Source organism: Entelurus aequoreus, linkage group LG09 (genome assembly GCF_033978785.1).
Source record: "Entelurus aequoreus isolate RoL-2023_Sb linkage group LG09, RoL_Eaeq_v1.1, whole genome shotgun sequence".
Lineage (NCBI taxonomy): Eukaryota > Metazoa > Chordata > Actinopteri > Syngnathiformes > Syngnathidae > Entelurus > Entelurus aequoreus.
The window spans coordinates 14058886-14076492 of NC_084739.1; the positions used below are offsets into that span (position 1 = coordinate 14058886).

At 40.9% G+C, this 17607-nt stretch overlaps 1 protein-coding gene across 4 annotated transcripts in view; it reads right to left on the reverse strand.

Moving 5' to 3' along the window:
• oga (O-GlcNAcase) overlaps positions 1 to 17607 on the reverse strand; it is a 28232-nt gene that overhangs the window by 7607 nt on the left and 3018 nt on the right. The window contains exons 2-15 of one of the 4 annotated variants that reach the window (XM_062058129.1): positions 14225 to 14276; positions 14031 to 14128; positions 12857 to 12987; positions 12607 to 12778; positions 12431 to 12529; positions 12073 to 12357; positions 11827 to 11985; positions 11569 to 11750; positions 10525 to 10782; positions 10221 to 10424; positions 9846 to 10020; positions 4390 to 4475; positions 3290 to 3394; positions 792 to 883 (exon numbers count right to left, since the gene is read on the reverse strand). In XM_062058129.1, coding sequence (XP_061914113.1) covers positions 792 to 883; positions 3290 to 3394; positions 4390 to 4475; positions 9846 to 10020; positions 10221 to 10424; positions 10525 to 10782; positions 11569 to 11750; positions 11827 to 11985; positions 12073 to 12357; positions 12431 to 12529; positions 12607 to 12778; positions 12857 to 12987; positions 14031 to 14128; positions 14225 to 14276 — 2098 coding nt within the window. Of the gene's footprint in view, positions 1 to 791; positions 884 to 3289; positions 3395 to 4389; positions 4476 to 9845; positions 10021 to 10220; positions 10425 to 10524; positions 10789 to 11568; positions 11751 to 11826; positions 11986 to 12054; positions 12358 to 12430; positions 12530 to 12606; positions 12779 to 12856; positions 12988 to 14030; positions 14129 to 14224; positions 14277 to 17607 lie in introns of all 4 variants that reach the window. The other 3 variants (XM_062058128.1, XM_062058127.1, XM_062058126.1) reach the window with 3 other exon arrangements.

Sequence of the window (17607 nt, forward strand, 5' to 3'; positions counted from 1 at the left end):
AAACATGCTGATTCTGGATGTCCAAAATTAAAGAATAATATACAGGCATATCCCAGGCAGTTATATGTAGATATGGGGGTCTGTGTCAAATACCAGCTGACAGGGGGACAGGAAAAGCAAGGAAGTGGTTGTTGTGACACACTCGCCAGGGATAATGTTACTGTTGTATTGTTTGCTACAAAAACTAAAGTTGTTCATCAAGGCCAAACTGTCGTCGGTGTTGCCGTTCAGCACCTGTTATTATTGGCAGGACCGACTTTATTTGTTTCTGAGCCTCAGGAAGGACAGAATAAACTGTTTGTGGTTCGCTTTACTCCGACCGCCCTTATCACGTGATGACGCGCGGATTTGCGAGATCTCATGAAAGTCTGTGCTATTTGGCTGCACGATGGTAAAAGAACAGCACTGGGGATTGCTGGACTGTGGATGGCAGTGCTGTGACATGGCAGTTTTGTTCAACAGCCGTTCCGGGTCCAGTAGAATTATACTATTTTTATTATTACACTCTCGCTCGCACGCACGCACGCACGCACGCACGCACGCACGCACGCACGCAGAAGTGTTGGATAATTCTCTTGTTGTCTTATTTGTATTTGAATGTTTGGATATAATTTTATTCAACAAATACAGTTTTATTTTAAGTCAAATAGAAATTTATCACAGCAATTTATCTATTTTATGGAGGAAAGTAGTTAATCATAGAACTGGCACGCAATGTTATTAAAAATTGAATTGAATTGAATCGTGTGGTGCCCAAAAATTCACAGCCCTATTAAAACACATCATCTTACTTGTCACCAATCAGGTCAGAATCCTGGTCCGGGGAAGGAGCATCCTCCATTTCTTCATAGTACATTTCTTTACATATCTTATAAACTGAAGCCTGCAAAAGGAAAAGAAGAGTCAGTTACTACTGAGAGTATGGTGTCAGGCACATATAAACTTGGCCAATATGATATGAATATCAGCAACAACAAGATATTTTCTGAGAGCATATAATTCTTTAAAGGGGAACTGCACTTTAAAGAAATTCTGCTTATCATTCACAATCCTTATGTAAGACAAGCACAGTCTAACCAGTAAATAAATGCAAGCAAAAGTCTGCTTACAATGTAGCCTATGAATGTCGCTCAATTCTGCCAATAATGCGGAAAAAAACATTCAAACACTTCCATCAATATTTTTTATACAAGCTGTAAGTATATATGTAATGTAGTAACAGGCACACACATAATAACATGTAATATTTGGCTCATTTTAAGCATTCATTTTATAGACGCATCACAATGTTTGCTTTTTCCTTCAACTACAACTCTTGCAGACATCATGAGAGCCAACAAACATAATAAAACAAACACTAACTGTACAATGGCTGCTCTCACTGGGATGCCTATTGTTAGGATGGTGATGTATTCCTGTTTAGATAAACAATGACTCATAATCCTTGCAAAGGGTTAAAAAAAAAAGTGGATGAAAACCAGTAGGGGTGTGGGAAAAAATCGATTCGAATTCGAATCGCGATTCTCACGTTGTGCGATTCAGAATCGATTCTCATTTTTAAAAAATCGATTTATTATCAATCCATCCATTTTCTACCGCTTGTCCCATTCGGGGTCGCGGGGGGTGCTGGAGCCTATCTCAGCTGCATTCGGGCGGAAGGCAGGGTACACCCTGGGTGGGAGGGGCCTATCCCCAGGTGCATGTCTGTGGAGGTGGGAGGGGCCTATCCCCAGGTGCATGTCTTTGGAGGTGGGAGGGGCCTATCCCCAGGTGCATGTTTTTGGAGGTGGGAGGAGCCTATCCCCAGGTGCATGACCTTAGAGGTGGGAGGGGCCTATCCCCAGGTGCATGACCTTGGAGGTGGGAGGGGCCTATCCCCAGGTGCATGTCTTTGGAGGTGGGAGGAAGCCGGAGTACCCGGAGGGAACCCACGCAGTCACGGGGAGAACATGCAAACTCCACACAGAAAGATCCCGAGCCCGGGATTGAACTCAGGACTACTCAGGACCTTCATATTGTGAGGCACATGATTTATTATTTTTTTATTTTTTTATTTAACATTTTTTATTTTTTATTAATCAATCCAACAAAACAATACACAGCAATACCATAACAATGCAATCCAATTCCAAAACCAAACCTGACCCAGCAACACTCAGAACTGCAATAAACAGAGCAATTGAGAGGAGACACAAACACGACATAGAACACACCAAAAGTAGTGAAACAAAAAATAATATTATCAACAACAGTATCAATATTAGTTACAATTTCATCATAGCAGTGATTAAAAATACCTAATTGACATTACCATTAGACATACAAAAAAAAAAAAGAACAATAGTGTCACAGTGGCTTACACTTGCATCGCATCTCATAAGCTTGACAACACACTGTATCCAATATTTTGACAAAGATAAAATAAGTCATATTTTTGGTTCATTTAATAGTTAAAACCAATTTACATTATTGCAATCAGTTGATAAAACATTGTCCTTTACAATTATAAAAGCTTTTCACAAAAATCTACTACTCTGCTTGCATGTCAGCAGACTGGGGTAGATCCTGCTGAAATCCTATGTATTGAATGAATAGAGAATTGTTTTGAATCAGGAAAAAAATCGTTTTTGAATCGAGAATCGTGTTGAATTTAAAAAAAATAAATCGATTTTGAATCGAATCGTGACCCCAAGAATCGATATTGAATCGAATCGTGGTACACCCAAAGATTCACAGCCCTAAAAACCAGCATCTTTTGCATATCTTTCTCGCCAAATCCCGGGTCTTAATTGGCTGTCAAAGTTGACCAACTTCTCAGTTTATGTCCAAATCATTTTACTATCAAACTGAGAGACATTACTTATAATCTAGAATAAACTTTCTCAAGAGGCGATGCAGGAGCTCACCAGCTCATGATTCATGATGTCAATATAGCAGCATAAGGGAATTGCCCCTCTCTAATCAATGTACCGCTAAATGTAGGTCCTTAACGTTAGCGGTTACTATAACAATATCGCTAATGCTTGGTTAATATTCAGGTCACAAAATGTAAATGGAGTATCGTTGGCGCATTTTGGGTGGTTATTTATTGGGTTTTATGGTCAGAATAAACGCAATATACACAATGACGTCATGGCTCCATTGTAAGGAGACTTTTATTTACGAGTTAGAATGCAATAAAAAAAAGACGTGTTCTTGTCTCTTGTAAGGATTATGAATTATAGACAAAATTCCCCCCCAAAAAAGTGAAGTTTCCCTTTAATAGGTCACAAACTGAAAAAAATCTTACCTCATCTTTGGCAAAGTACGGCCTCATGGAATAGATTTTGGAGGTTGGCATTGAGGGGGGTGGCTGGTAGAAAAGATCATTTGCACCATCAATTGGCAACAATCTCTGTGGAGGTCAAAAGAAACAGGTTCAGTTTCCTCTACAGTGGGTGGCAGGCTGCTTTGGCTGACTGCCTCACTGTGTATTTTGCTACGCTGAAACCACTGTTAAACCAAGAGGCGTGCGCTCAAGAAATATTGTTTCGGTAATGATGAAAAACTGCCATTCCTTGTTGATTTGACAGTGGGCCACCGGAGCAAACATCACCTCAGTGTCATGGGAGCACAGTGCGAAAAAACACTCACGTATGCTTTACAAATTCAGCAAAACAAAACAAGTGCGCTATTTTGGTCTGACCAAGGTTTTACCGGCTGAAGGAGATGCTCCTTTCCCTTGTTTCGCTGCGCAACCCTCCTGTTGAGAAAAATAATGACGCTTGTGCCCAGACGGGGAGAGAGAGCGAGCTCCAGGAAAGAATAACATGTCACAAAGGAGCCACATGAGTCAGTCAATTGTGTGTCACTTGCAACTAGTGTTACTTCTCTCCAAGTTTGGAGATGGTGCCTTTAATTTGGACAGCTGTGTTTTATCCTGGAGTCCCCCCTCCCCCATCACAGATGTGTGCGCGTGCGTACTCGCTGGCGCTGTGCGATGCTCGCGCAGGAGCTTGCAAAGAGCTGGCGTGGGAATTTGTGCGCTTCCTGCAAAGAAATGGGATGTCATGAAAATAAAAAAAATTAAAAAGCGCCAGTTGTGCTCGCGTGCGCCGCCTGCGCTTTAGGGAAAGCAGCATCTCCATGGACAGTTGCTGAAAGAAATTCAAATGAGTACAAATAAGGACTGGAAGCTCAGTTGCATGAGGGAGTTTTAAGCTTACTATTCGAAACTATGAACGAACCAAAAAGAAGTGAAGGGGTTCAACTTCATGCTTTTTTACAATCAGCTCACCTTTGACAGACCAAATACCTTCATACCTGCAAACATTGATCATTGTCTTCTTTGATCAAAACACTTTTTTTGTCTTTTCCATTTGATTGCGGTACATTCGGTGCATTAGATACCTGGAACTCTCCTGCTAGACCTCCCCTAAAGGCCCACGGTTCTTGGTCTCCTTTAGGGAATTGTGCTGAGGACTGACTACGACACCCTGTTAGGAGCAGAGCCAAGCGGAGAGTGTTACCAAAGCATGGGGCTCTCCAACACAGATGAAGAACGTATGGGAGGAAGGAAGGGGAGTCATCGGTTTCTAAATGCAAGATAAACCGGATAAAATTTTAAAAAAGCGCCTTATTTGGAATGGTATTTAAGGGATACTTTTGGAGTGGGAAGGGGCTCGAGCAACTAAAGCTTACGTTTCTCTTCTTAACTTCTCCAATACGACAAAGTCAAAACGCTGTGCAGGCCAACAACTTTCATGCTAACCAGAATCAAAATAAAGCCCTTTCCTTGGCACGAGACTAACGGACAAGCCACAAATTCTCCATGCATTCGGTGTAAGCTTCAGCTGCCGTCACCCCACTGATCTCAGCACCTGGCGTGAAGTCACATTCTCTTCTCATCTGCCTCGTCACATGACTGGGGAGCGAGACTCATCAAACCAAGTAGACCCATCCAGCGCGCATGTCCGGTCAACTTACTATTCAAAAGCCACAAAATAAAACCGGCACACCAAATATGAATTATAGAATAGCAACAGCATGTCAAGGACAGCACGGGCGTTTTTCCGGTTTGCGTGTAAGCAGTTTGAAGAGAGACCCTGTCATGTGACCAGACAAGTGGAGCACGCCTGCGTGACCCCCTAGCACAGCTTTACAACGCTATCCTGACAACCTAACGCGCGTCCTCTGACAATGTGACACGACACAGCATGCAGATGCACCCACGGGGAGGGGACTGACGCTGAATATGCTTCGACTTATTTCAATTAAATATCCCGCAATGAAGTAAGAAGCATTACCAAGTGGACTGCTCTCTAGCAGATAACACAATAAGGGATACAATGAAGCCCTTGCATGGTCTAATCTGACACACATACCCAAGCACACATAACAACTACACATGTGGATGAGTAGGAGCAAGTACAAGGGTTAATTTTGGAAGCAAAGAGTAAATTCCCTCAGGTAGGTGCATCAGGCTGGTCTGAGCCACATCTACAAGCCTACTGACAGAAACAAAACAAAAAAGCACAAGTTAGAGAGAAGCTGCCGGGGGAGAAAGGGGAACATTTGAGGGTTAACGCTCAAAATCGCTGCGCAAAAAAATGTGACTTCATCCGCTGGGCTGCTACTCAGATTAAATCTTTCACAATTAAGGGCTCTAATTCAAGAAAAAAATGCATGAATCCGTTTCGCCTGCACTGCGCATACATCGGCCACTGTTGATCCAATAGCAGTAGAAACTTGTACTGTGGATTCTTCTAGTGAAGGGAGAAAACAGTAGAAAATCATTATTAGAAGGTGCACTCAGTACAGTAACCAGGGAGGTTGTGACTAAGTGCTGGCTGCACAGCGTTGAGCATGTGGACAAGGCGGAGATCATTTATGCACATCTTCATAGAATTATCACTATAATAATCTCAGAGATTCAGTTTCCTATTGTTACGGCACTGAGCCAGTAGTCTCCAGTTGCGGGTTTGCTGCCTGCTGTGTACTGGGAGTCTTCAGCTTTACCACATAGCTGGACAGAAACCTGTGAATGAAACTGAGTTACAGGCCATGCTGGTGCTTCAGTCTATTGACAACGCACTCTCATGTGTTCACAGGAATCAATGTTATTTAGTCTGACACAAAAGTGAAGCATCAGAGGTACAGAATACCTTATTTCCTCAAATAGTGGCTGCCAGGCTAGTAGACGCCATACCCCGATTACTCACTGTCCATTTCCAACTCAAATTGATCTCCTTTAGCCCTTTCGGGAAGAAAATACTAAGCGGTGCCACATATGTCCAAGTACATTTTGGTCGAGACTGGCCTACTGCATTTCCAGAAAGTCCATATTTTATCCTACAGTATTTGCCTCTTAATCTGAATTTATTTCAACATGTTTTGGAGTAGTACAAATACAGTGCATGGCAAACAAAGTGTTTAATATATTCAGTGCAACATGACAAAAATACCAAAATTATTATTTAATAAAAATAAAATAATTACAATTAAAAGGCAATGACTTAATGACTATGGGCACTATCCCACCGATCTCGTGACTTGTGCTTCCAAGAACAGAATCTCACACCACTTCTCACTAATAAGTGACAAGGTGAAAATTCCTTTTATATTCAGTCTGTAGTGACGGAGCAGGACAAGACTGGGAAGACGTTTGCTGTAACATTTCACGTAAAGTGCCCTGTCTGATATTATTATTTTTTTTTTACAGACTATTTATAGTTGTCAGGCATGTTTCACATGTCTGCGGTGGCATATCCACGGGCCGGACTTAACAGAGTTATCGTACATAAACCAGAGCAAGGCGCAGCAAAAAATAAATACAAAGATAAATAAACAGCCATACGTCAATCGACCCACCGGGACAATCGACCCACCAGTATTGGCCTGTCTGCCCCGAGTTGTGGCAGTACACAGACACAGCAAATTAGGACTGATATATTTTAGAGTGGATTTGTTTATGTAGGTACAGGTAGGTTATGTGGGTAGGTTAGGTAGTATGTACATACATAGGTAGTATGTATGCACAGGTAGGTTAGGTAGGTTCAGTGAGTTAGGGTCGTAATACAATATTGTAACACGCATTACATTGTAATAGAAACATTTAAGGGATGGGATCCTATTATGCAAAAGAAGCTTTTCTTACTTGATGTTACATGTTTTTGTGTATTTGGGATGCACATAAGTCCCAAAAATTTGAAATCAAACCATTGAGGCATGGCGGAGATATTTATAAAACAGTTTTGCCTTCCTTCATACTTCCTCAAAACAAGCCATTTGGAATTCCCCCCGGTTGTGACGTTTTACAATCGGGGATGTCAGCGGATATCTTCATATATGGTAGCGGTTTATCCGAAGAGCTTTGTGCGAGTTCGCCATTGTATTTATTAATAAGTTCCTTATTTTTCTCTATCCTCTTTTTGTGGGGCAGACATACATACATGCACATGCATCCTCTAATGTTGGTATTTCTAATAAAAATTAGCGTCTGGTTCGAACTTACAGTATGTCTGTCAGTAGACCCGATATGGAAGCGCTAAAACCTACAACATGGCCAACGGCGTGGAGACGCAGTCAAAGTGGAGGCACGTAAATAAAACCACCTACAATAGGCGCATCCAAAAGTGATGGTCAGAAAGCGGTTTGAAGATGGCCTGTAAAACATAATCTGTGCAAAAATTTTGACTAAAGAACCACCATTACATGTTATGTAGACTATAAAGAAGTGTTTTTAAATGTAGAAAAAAAATCGCAGTGTGAGCCCTCTTAAGTATAAAATACTAATATTCTTATTAAGAGGAATTCTTTAAAGTAACATAACCCACCAATTAATGATTTACCACTAAGATACCTGGTACTCTCTACAGTTAAATAAATCCCCTCCCAGCAACTAAATGAGGAAATACAGTATATGTTCTTACAAGAGGATAATTCCATCTTGATTCAGAATAATGAGTGTTTTTTTTAGACTGCAGCATCATGTGTGAAGTACAAAACCCAAAACCAGTGAAGTTGGCACATTGTGTAAATCGTAAATAAAAACAGAATACAATGATTTGCAAATCCTTTTCAACCTATATTCAATTGAATAGACTGCAAAGACAAGATACTTGGGGCGAGGGTCACCACTTTGTGAACAAATGCCTGAGCAAATTGCCCAACAGTTTAAGAACAACATTTCTCAACGAGCTATTGCAAGGAATTTAGGGATTTCACCATCTACGGTCCGTAATATCATCAAAAGGTTCAGAGAATATGGAGAAATCACTACACGTAAGCAGCAATGCCCGTGACCTGCGATCCCTCAGGGGGTACTACATCAAAAACCGACATCAGTGTGTAAAGGATATCACCATATGAGCTCAGGAACACTTCAGAAAACCACTGTCAGTAACTACAGTTTGTCGCTACATATGTAAGTGCAAGTTAAAACTCTACTATGCAAAGCCAAAGCCATTTATCAACAACACCCAGAAACTCCGTCGGCTTCGCTGGGCCCCGAGCTCATCTAAGATGGACTGATGCAAAGTGGAAAAGTATTCTGTGGTCTGACGAGTCCACATTTCAAATTGTTTTTGGAAACTGTGGACGTCGTGTCCTCCGCCTGTTATAGGCGCAAAGTTCAAAAGCCAGCATTTGTGATGGTATGGGGGTGTATTAGTGCCCAAGGCATGGGTAACTTACACATCTGTGAAGGCACCATTATTGCTGAAAGGTACATACAGGTTTTGGAGCAACATATGTTGCCATCCAAGAAACGTCTTTTTCATGGACGCCTCTGCTTATTTCAGCAAGACAATGCCAAGCCACATTCTGCATGTGTTACGACAGCATGGCTGCATAGTAAAAGAGTGCGGGTACTAGACTGGCCTGCCTGTAGTGCAGACCTGTCTCCCATTGAAAATGTGTGGCGCAATATGAAGCCTATAATACCACAACGGAGACCCCGGACTGTTGAACAACTTAAGAACAAGAATGGGAAAGAATTCTACCTGAAAAGCTTCAGCAATTGATCTCCTCAGTTCCCAAACGTTTAGTGAGTGTTGTTAAAACGAAAGGCCATGTAACACAGTGGTAAAAATGCCCTTATGCCAACTTTTTTTGCAGTGTCTTGCTGCCATTAAATTCTCTGTTAATGAATATTTGCAAAAAAAATTATGTTTCTCAGTTTGAACATTAAATATCTTGTCTTTGCAGTCTATTCAATTGAATATAAGTTAAAAAGGATTTGCAAATCATTTAATTCTGTTTTTATTTACGATTTACACAACGTGCCAACTTCACTGGTCTTGGATTTTGCAATTTGAAACAATAATAAAAACAATTTCTTCTTTATGCACCAGAATGGCCTTTCAATAGTCAGTGAATCAACTTCTTGCTAAGCTCGCATGCGCGCAAGGGCGTGGAGGAGGAAGAGGGGTGCCTCACAGGTGCCCATCCCCACAGACAAGAGAGATGGAAGCAAGTGGGTCGGTGTGAGAGAGTGAAGTTGTGACATTACTGGATACACAGCAAGCAGCAGTAACCCTGATGGGACCATTACCACTGGGATCTGGTTTGGATTTTGTCTTAAAATGGAGTAGTAGCTGTGCAGGCAGCATTTAGTCAGATTTAAAAAAAATAAAAAAATGAATAGGCATGTATGTAGTAAATAAGAACATATGCCAATATGTGGCAGTGTAGTGTAGCTAGAATTAAACTACAACCTAATAATTAAAGTAAAGAGGCCACGCCAATCCTGTATACAGGTACTGGTCATGTACTTTAGGTTGCTTTTTTGGCTTTGAACCACTAATTTAACTGTATAATATGCCTATTGGGGTCCTTCAAAGCCGCGTGGATCCGCTCATACACACCTAGCCATTGGACAAAGGACTTGACCATAGAAATGATGCTCTTGATGTCCCAGATGTAAGGGTAGAGGTCGTACAGGATCGTGCGGTTGGCTGTATTGGACAAACGCGTGAACATCTGGATAACCGAGCAGCACATGTCCTCAAATTTCTCCGCCCTCAACTGCCATTCTGCAACCTGCAGGACAAAAACAATAATACAGTTTTGTTCTGACACAAAAATACACAATTCAATGCTTTGGGGCGCAAGTCCACTTCATCTCCTGCTGATGTGACACCACCCAATGGGCATTTGGGGTAGTACACATCCACCATTTTGTTTCTAACACAGCTCTGCGGTTAAAAGAAAGAAAAAAAAGCACCCGATTTCATACCAACCTTGTCGGTTTCTTTTCTCTTGCAGTTGACGCTGACGACGCTGCTGTTGGCTCTCAGCCAGTTGAACTCCTTCAGCATCTGCAAGGCCTTGGGGCCGTGCTCGTAAGGCAGGTAGAAGAGTTCTGCCAGCAGGCTCAGGTCCTCGATGGAGAGTGGTTCCACTGTGAACAGCGGCTTCTCGTTGGGACCGGGCACAAACACCTCCTGTAAGGACAAAACCAAGAGTGATAAGTGTTATAAAGTACTCCTTAGATGGTTCAATAAAACATCATTTTAAGTGCTTCCTATTTATGTCTATTTGTACCTGTTTGAGTTGATCGTCTGTCTGCATGGGGGCAATATCACTCCCAGAGTCTTCTTGTATGGACTCTTCTAAAGATTTGGACTCGCCCAAGCTCTCCTTGTCTGTATCCATGGGCTTGAGGTCTTCTGCCATCTTGTCCGCCAAAACAGGACCCTCAAGTTTCTCTTCTGTGTCTGCTTCATCTGCATCGGGCTCATCCGGCTTCTCGACCACCATTTCCATGGGCTCCTCATCTGAATCCTTCTTCTCCACCTCCACCTCCACCTGCACAGGTGCAATATATGAAAATAGTGGACATATTTGTTTGTTCATTCAACAGCATGGAGTACCAGGCATATTTTAGGGGGTATTTTATCCAAATACTTCATACATCTTCAATCAAATACTTATTTTCATAAATATAACATACAGTCATCCCTAACTTCAAATATTGTGGCTTCACCACATTTCAGATTTTTGGGGATTTTTTTAAAAGCATATTATACACATTTTGCTCCTAATTTAAGCATTTTCAAGCAAAAATGACTAAACTAAAAATATCACTACTACAGTAGTACTGGCTACTTGAGGAGACCTAACCAGTGTTCAGTATCGTGGCCACTGATAGGCTCAGCCTCAAGCAGCATTACTCTTAGATTAACAGACTGTAAAGTGACTAAAGGGTGTTATTTCATTTATTGTCTAGAGGGCTCTTATAATGTTAAACTTTTTGCGGTCATGTCCGGAACCATTTACAGCGATAAACAAGGGACGACTGTATGCTTAATATGTATCATATCAATCTCTCCTTAAACTGGTGGATCTTTTCCAATTTCTTACAATTTTACTCAAGCCAGTTGTGTTTGCTCCAGGTGCAACTTTAAACATTAGCTTTACAGATGCCATGTCTGCTGAGTACACATGGCAGTACCAGTCATGGTGAAAGTAACCCCTAGCGGAACCACCTGGTACACGCCATAGGTTTGGAGGTGCTGTGTTGATTTATTCAGGTGGATGATTAATGGTGTGCTTTAGAGCCAAATCTGTATTTAAATAAACTCCTACCTCCTCTTCCTGTTGTGTTTTTGCCATAAGGTGTGGTTCCAGGCAGTGAGGGGGCATGGCCGGAGACATTATAGGCTGCTGGAACACAGTAGTCACCGTGGTAGTGGGACAAAGAGACGGAGCGGCCATGGATGAGATGTCAATGGCTGTACTTTTGGGACCACTGTGAGGTACCTCTCGGCCTAGAAAGAATCAGGATTAGTTATACAGCTACAACATATATATGTGGACGGAGTAATGATACAACAGAGCTCTTACTGTTGTACTGATGAGGCACGCCAAATTCTCCAAGCCATTCAGTAAGAGCCAGCTTGAGAGCAAGCTGAGGGCTGTACAGCATGTCCGTCTCCAGTTCTTCATCACTGCCCTCATTCTCCAACTTAATCTGAATGGAAATGGTGCTGTCCTCGCCATCCGCTGGTAAAAAGGCAAGAAGGTCTTTGACACTCTACTGATGATACATTTGGAAAAAGTACAAAAACATACATTTCTGGTCATACGCACCCATGACCACATCCTTGCGCACACCGTTCATGTTTGACTTATACCAGGTGGCCAGCGTGTGGATTGCAACAAAGTTTGATTCAAACTCGCAGTTGGGGTTTGTGAGGACTCCCTTTAATCTGGGGATGAGCTCTGTGGAGCGACCCTTGTAAGGACCCAAGAAAAGCCTCTTTTGGTCATAGTCGTTAGCGTGGATGTTGTCCCAGATCACCGGTGCTCTTCTTAGAATCTTTGATACTTCCTCTATAGATTCCACTGTGATGTCTTTGGACACTACCTTGGGTCCTGCAAACAGAAAAGCCCATCCTGGTTAAAACAAAAATAAAAATGACAAAACTAAGAAATGAGTCACACATACCTGTCCAAAGAATGTCAATGCCAGGCAGCAGCTTCTCCCCTACTGTGTGCAGATAAGGAGACTGAGGGACATTTGGGTAACAGAAGGTTCCACAGTACTCTGCATGGAAAGACATTAATAAACAAATCATTACTGAGGCTAAAAATGTAAATGTTACACAGGGAGGTAAGCTATACCTGTGGGACAGAAAAGGAAGGTTTCAGGTTCTGCTAGGTACTGGTAGATTTCATTGGTGATGGAAACTTGAGCGTGCGCAAAGGAGCTGAACACCTCCTTGTCGGCGGGGCACATGTTGTGGTCGATGTCGTCAAAGAGTAAGGCAAATGACTTGCACCCAAAATGAGTCACCTAACAGGCGCCGGGGAAGACAGAGTGTGATGTCAGATTTTGGTTCTGATTGCTGCATGACAAGTGTAGCAGTAATACCTGGTCCAGTTTCCTCTTGAGTGCAGTAACTTCCTTCTGATTGGAAAAGGTGATGTCGAGCCCAGGGGAAATGGCATAAATAAATTCAGTCCCGTGCTCTTTGGCCGCACCAATTAGGGTCATCAGTTGTTCTGGAAGGCAAATGGGAATATATTTACATACGTAAGTTAACAACTATAATTAAAAATGACCCGGACATGGGACAATAATTGCTTCCTAGGAAAATGTCCAAAAACAAGGTAGTTTTTTTAAAATCAGTTTGAGAAATGTGCATTGTAGATAGGGGCTGGGCATGAATGGCAAAAATCTATATCACAATTCATTGGACCTTGAACCCTCTACAGCACCTGGGTTTCAGTTACTGCACGATTATCCAACTCTAAACTACTACTCTACTTTTTGGTCGACGTCACCCTTTTTGTAGCCAAAGTGTCTCCAAACAATTGGCATGGAATTCAGTACAATGGAGTTGGGTACAAGTTGTTCGGATTGAACGATTGGCTCTGTGTTTGAGTTGTCTTCTGTGGCGCATGGCTCCAGTTCCTGTTAAAAGGGGTGCCTTAAAGGATGCTTCAGTTATGTAAATCACAAGTTTGGACCCCAGGGTTCTATGTTCGTTAGCAAGGTTAAAATGCCAATGCAAGGATTGGCCAATGTGTTTACACTGGTCCGAATTCCAACAGGCTAAACTGTCAATCATGGACACCAAGACATGACAAATATCCAGCACTCTTTTTGTCCCTGAGATTGAACCATAAAAGCTTCTTTTTTTTTTTTAAATCGCATTTACCCTAAAAAATTATTAATTACAATTCAAGGCAGAGACAAAAACTTTGGGCATATGTGGGCGAGCAAAAGCAAAACTATGAATTGGATCTACTGTACATGGATCAGAACTTTTCTTCTCATCACACGCACACACACACACGTTTGAGGATGCAAGTGAGTGCTAATTTTAGGATCATGTAATCAATGAATAGTCGCTAAAAAATGTTTGCAACGGAATATATATATATTTTTAAAATGCTATCAACCATTTGGTATTTCATTATAAAAACCGAGAGCGAGGGGTGCCCGACTGCCCTTGTATTCAGGGTCGTCTTATATTTAAGTCCGTCATGGTCATTTAAATTCTCTTTCCTTCCTGAACCTGAGATTAGCTCTTAATAGTCACCTGCTTCCTCCACAGAGTACAACTCCCTCCAGAACATTCTGTGCTTGTAGTCATCTTTGGGCGCATAAAGGTACGTATTCAATCCCCATTTCTGCTGCCTGAAAAAAACAAAATGATGGCAAGGTGTAAAAGTCTTAAAGACACTGACTGTATAAATACTTTTCCATATATATATATTGTTTTGTTTTTTTTACCTCCGGAACAATTCTTTCCTCTGTTCCATTGTCCACGGTCGTCCATAGAAACCTGCATTAACAAACGGGCAGTCATATTTTAAATGCAGTGCTGTTGATGCGATAAGTGGATTTCTCTGCTTCATGCATGATTAGTTTATTTTAGTCATTCTTAACAACATTTGCAAAAAGGAACATAATATGATTAGTAGAGGGAGAACAGGGAAGCAAATTACTGATATCAGGTCACTTTCATACTCAATGCATGTTTATTTAAATAAGACACAAAACAAGGCTATGAAAATAAATACAGAACATGAGTAAGTAAAATGTTGAATGTTGCCAGACATGTAACACAATTAACTTAACTTTTCTTGTTACAATTGACGAAATAAACATTTGGGTGGGGAATTGTTTCTATTAGAAAATCTACATATTTAATGTAATTTGACCACCACAACAAACTAATATTCAGACATATTTATATTTTATTAAAATGTCAAAATATCAGCCTGTGTAGAAAATCTGAACTACTGTTTGGTGCTGATAATAGGTCAGCTAGGGTTGCCAACTTTCCCTCAAAAAACGAAATCAGACAAATGGAATGCCCTGTACTGCACCCAGCAGGTGCATAGTAGAGCAAACGACCGTAACAAAGGCCCGTCAAAAGATACCGGTATGGCGGTATTGTTTCAAATATATATCTCTTTCTAAAATTGACCGGTATTAACTGTAATACCGGTACACCGCCCAGCCCTTTGTAATGTGTTTTTGTTTAAGTTTCACAGTACAAAAGTGAAGAAAAATAAAAGTTGTACCAGTTAAACTCAACACTATGCTTAGTGAGGCCAAGGACTGCAACACCGGTAGAATAAAAAATAGTCTGTTAAATATCAATAAATTATTTCAAACGACAATAGCTTCACAAGTCTGCAACAGGCTAAGCCAAAAGATGCAAGCGTGACTAATCGCTCACCTGTCAAACTCATTGCCGCCCAACTTTTCTGGCATTTGTTTGTACTGCCTTGGCTGCTGTCACTGGTCACCAAATTGGATTTTTCTGGCCTCAAATGACACAGATCGGATTTTTTTTTGCCAGTCTAAACGCTTTAAATTGGATCTTTTCGCATCAGATTTGGACCACATCAAGAGGTAGTCCTAATGCGTTTGGGATCTGATATTTTCAAATCACTGCAATCAAAATGGCAATGCGACCTGTTTGCGACTTTTACGTCATCTTTGGTTGAGCTACGTTATGTGTGTGCTCAGCATGATCACTTTCCTTTTTGCAGTTGTTTTCCACCATCTGCCCACTTCCTCTACACAACAGCCACAACAACAACCCACTAATACGCAGATTTTTTCTCGTGTAGTAGCGACTTCTTTTCTCATTTGTGGAATCCAGTCAACATCTTTTGTTTTCACTTTACCGAACTGCGCATGCAAATGATGTCAAGGCCACGCCGGGGCCATATTGGGGCCAGTGTGCATTTATACTCGAGTCTAATAATAATCACCTTTTACTTACTTGTAGAGTTGTCCCGATACCAATATTTTGGTACCGGTACCAAAATGTATTTTGATACTTTTCAACACAAAAAAAAACATTATTGGATTTATTTGAACAGAAATTCTTAGGACAAACTAAGCAAATGTTTCTTATTGAAATCAAATTAAGTAAAAGTAAAATAAAAAGTAAAATAAGATAATGAACATTCTAAACAACTACTCTTTTAGCAGTAAGTAAGAAAACAAAGGCTCCAACTATTGCTGCCGATGTATGCAGTAACTGTCATTTCCCATTCTATTGTTTTGTCAAAATTATTAGGGACAAGCAGTAGAAAATTGATTATTAATCTACTTGTTCATCTACTGTTAATATCTGCTTACTTTCTGTTTTAACATGTTGTACCTACACTTATTGTTAAAATGTAATAAGTGCTCATTCCCTTGTTGTTTAGGTTACTTTACATTAGTTTTAGGCGATACTGCACATTTTGGTATCAATACAATACCAAGTAGTTACAGGATCATAAACTGGTCATAATTAAAGTTCTCCTTTTTCCAGGGACATATTTCCAGACTTTACAAACAATAAAAAAAAAGAAAAGATTTTGAGATGATAAAAAATATTGACGTAATCATTGTAGTATCGACTACATACGGCTCTTGTACTTGGTATCGTTACAGTCGATGTATGTATAGATCCACCCATTTTTTTTACATTGAGGAGCACCAGCTTGCTGTAGTGAAGCATGTTTAGCTATTCCTCGTCCTGCATGGATGATACTTGTAAGAAACATACTTTATTTGTCGCCATGGAGGCGAGGATTAATGATTTACAAGTAGCTAAAACACTGCCGACTGCGGATGGACGTTAGCCGCGAGGTCGCTATGTTTTAAAGCACTTCTTGTAGAGCGGCGCTTCAGTGTTTATAGCTTCACATTAATTGTTGGTTTTTAAGCCAAAATGCGTCCATTCTTCCTCTTATGTCTTCACACTGTGTCTGCTTGTAAGTACTCTGTGCTACCGAACATGCGCCTCTGCTCTAGCAATGTCACGGCCTGATAACGGCGCGCCATAATGTCCGTTAAAAAAAATATAGTACCGGTACTTTTCAGAGGCAGTGTAGTACCGTTTTTAATTCAATAGTACCGCAGTACTTTATTAGTACCGGTATACCGTACAACCCAACTTACTTGTAAACTAAACAGTCAGCTGGGGAAAAAAATCACATCTCGAAAAGATCCAATTTCGTCCACTTTATCCCACAGTGTTAACATAGTCTCTGCCTCAGCATGGCCAGTGAGCGAGAGTTATCTGCTGAGCTTCTGGTAATCAGACCCCAAATTTTACTTTTTACCAGTGACATTTTTTCTTTAAAAAAAAGGAACAATTGGGGAAGATTGTATTTGTCCAGCTACACGTGGCTATGACGTCAATGAGGTACATGCTAACTAAAGCCTGGTGACGCAGTCGCCCCCACTCACCCCGCGTAGCCTCCCACGTGCACCTCCCAAATATCCTAGGTTCGCAGAGCTGTGATTGGTCAGTTTTTGTCAGGGAGGGTCCCTGAACACAGGCGAGCTGACTTTGTGCTTGAAATACACAGATTGGTGTATGAAATAAAACAAAATGTATAAATAAACATTTGCAAGAAAACTGATATTGTGTACTTAATATCTCTGTGTGCTCTGAAAATAATTACTGAATGTGTGTTTTTCAGCTTTCGAAAATGATTGCAAATAATAACGTACTCTGCCGCGAATCGTTCAAAAGTTGCACAGTTCATCCTCACAAAGGTTTATAAGTAAAACGTTCATTAAAAGTAATGTTATTATTAAACCATAGGGCTTAAGGACCTCATGTTTTTTTTAGATCTAGAGAAAATTTAATATAATCT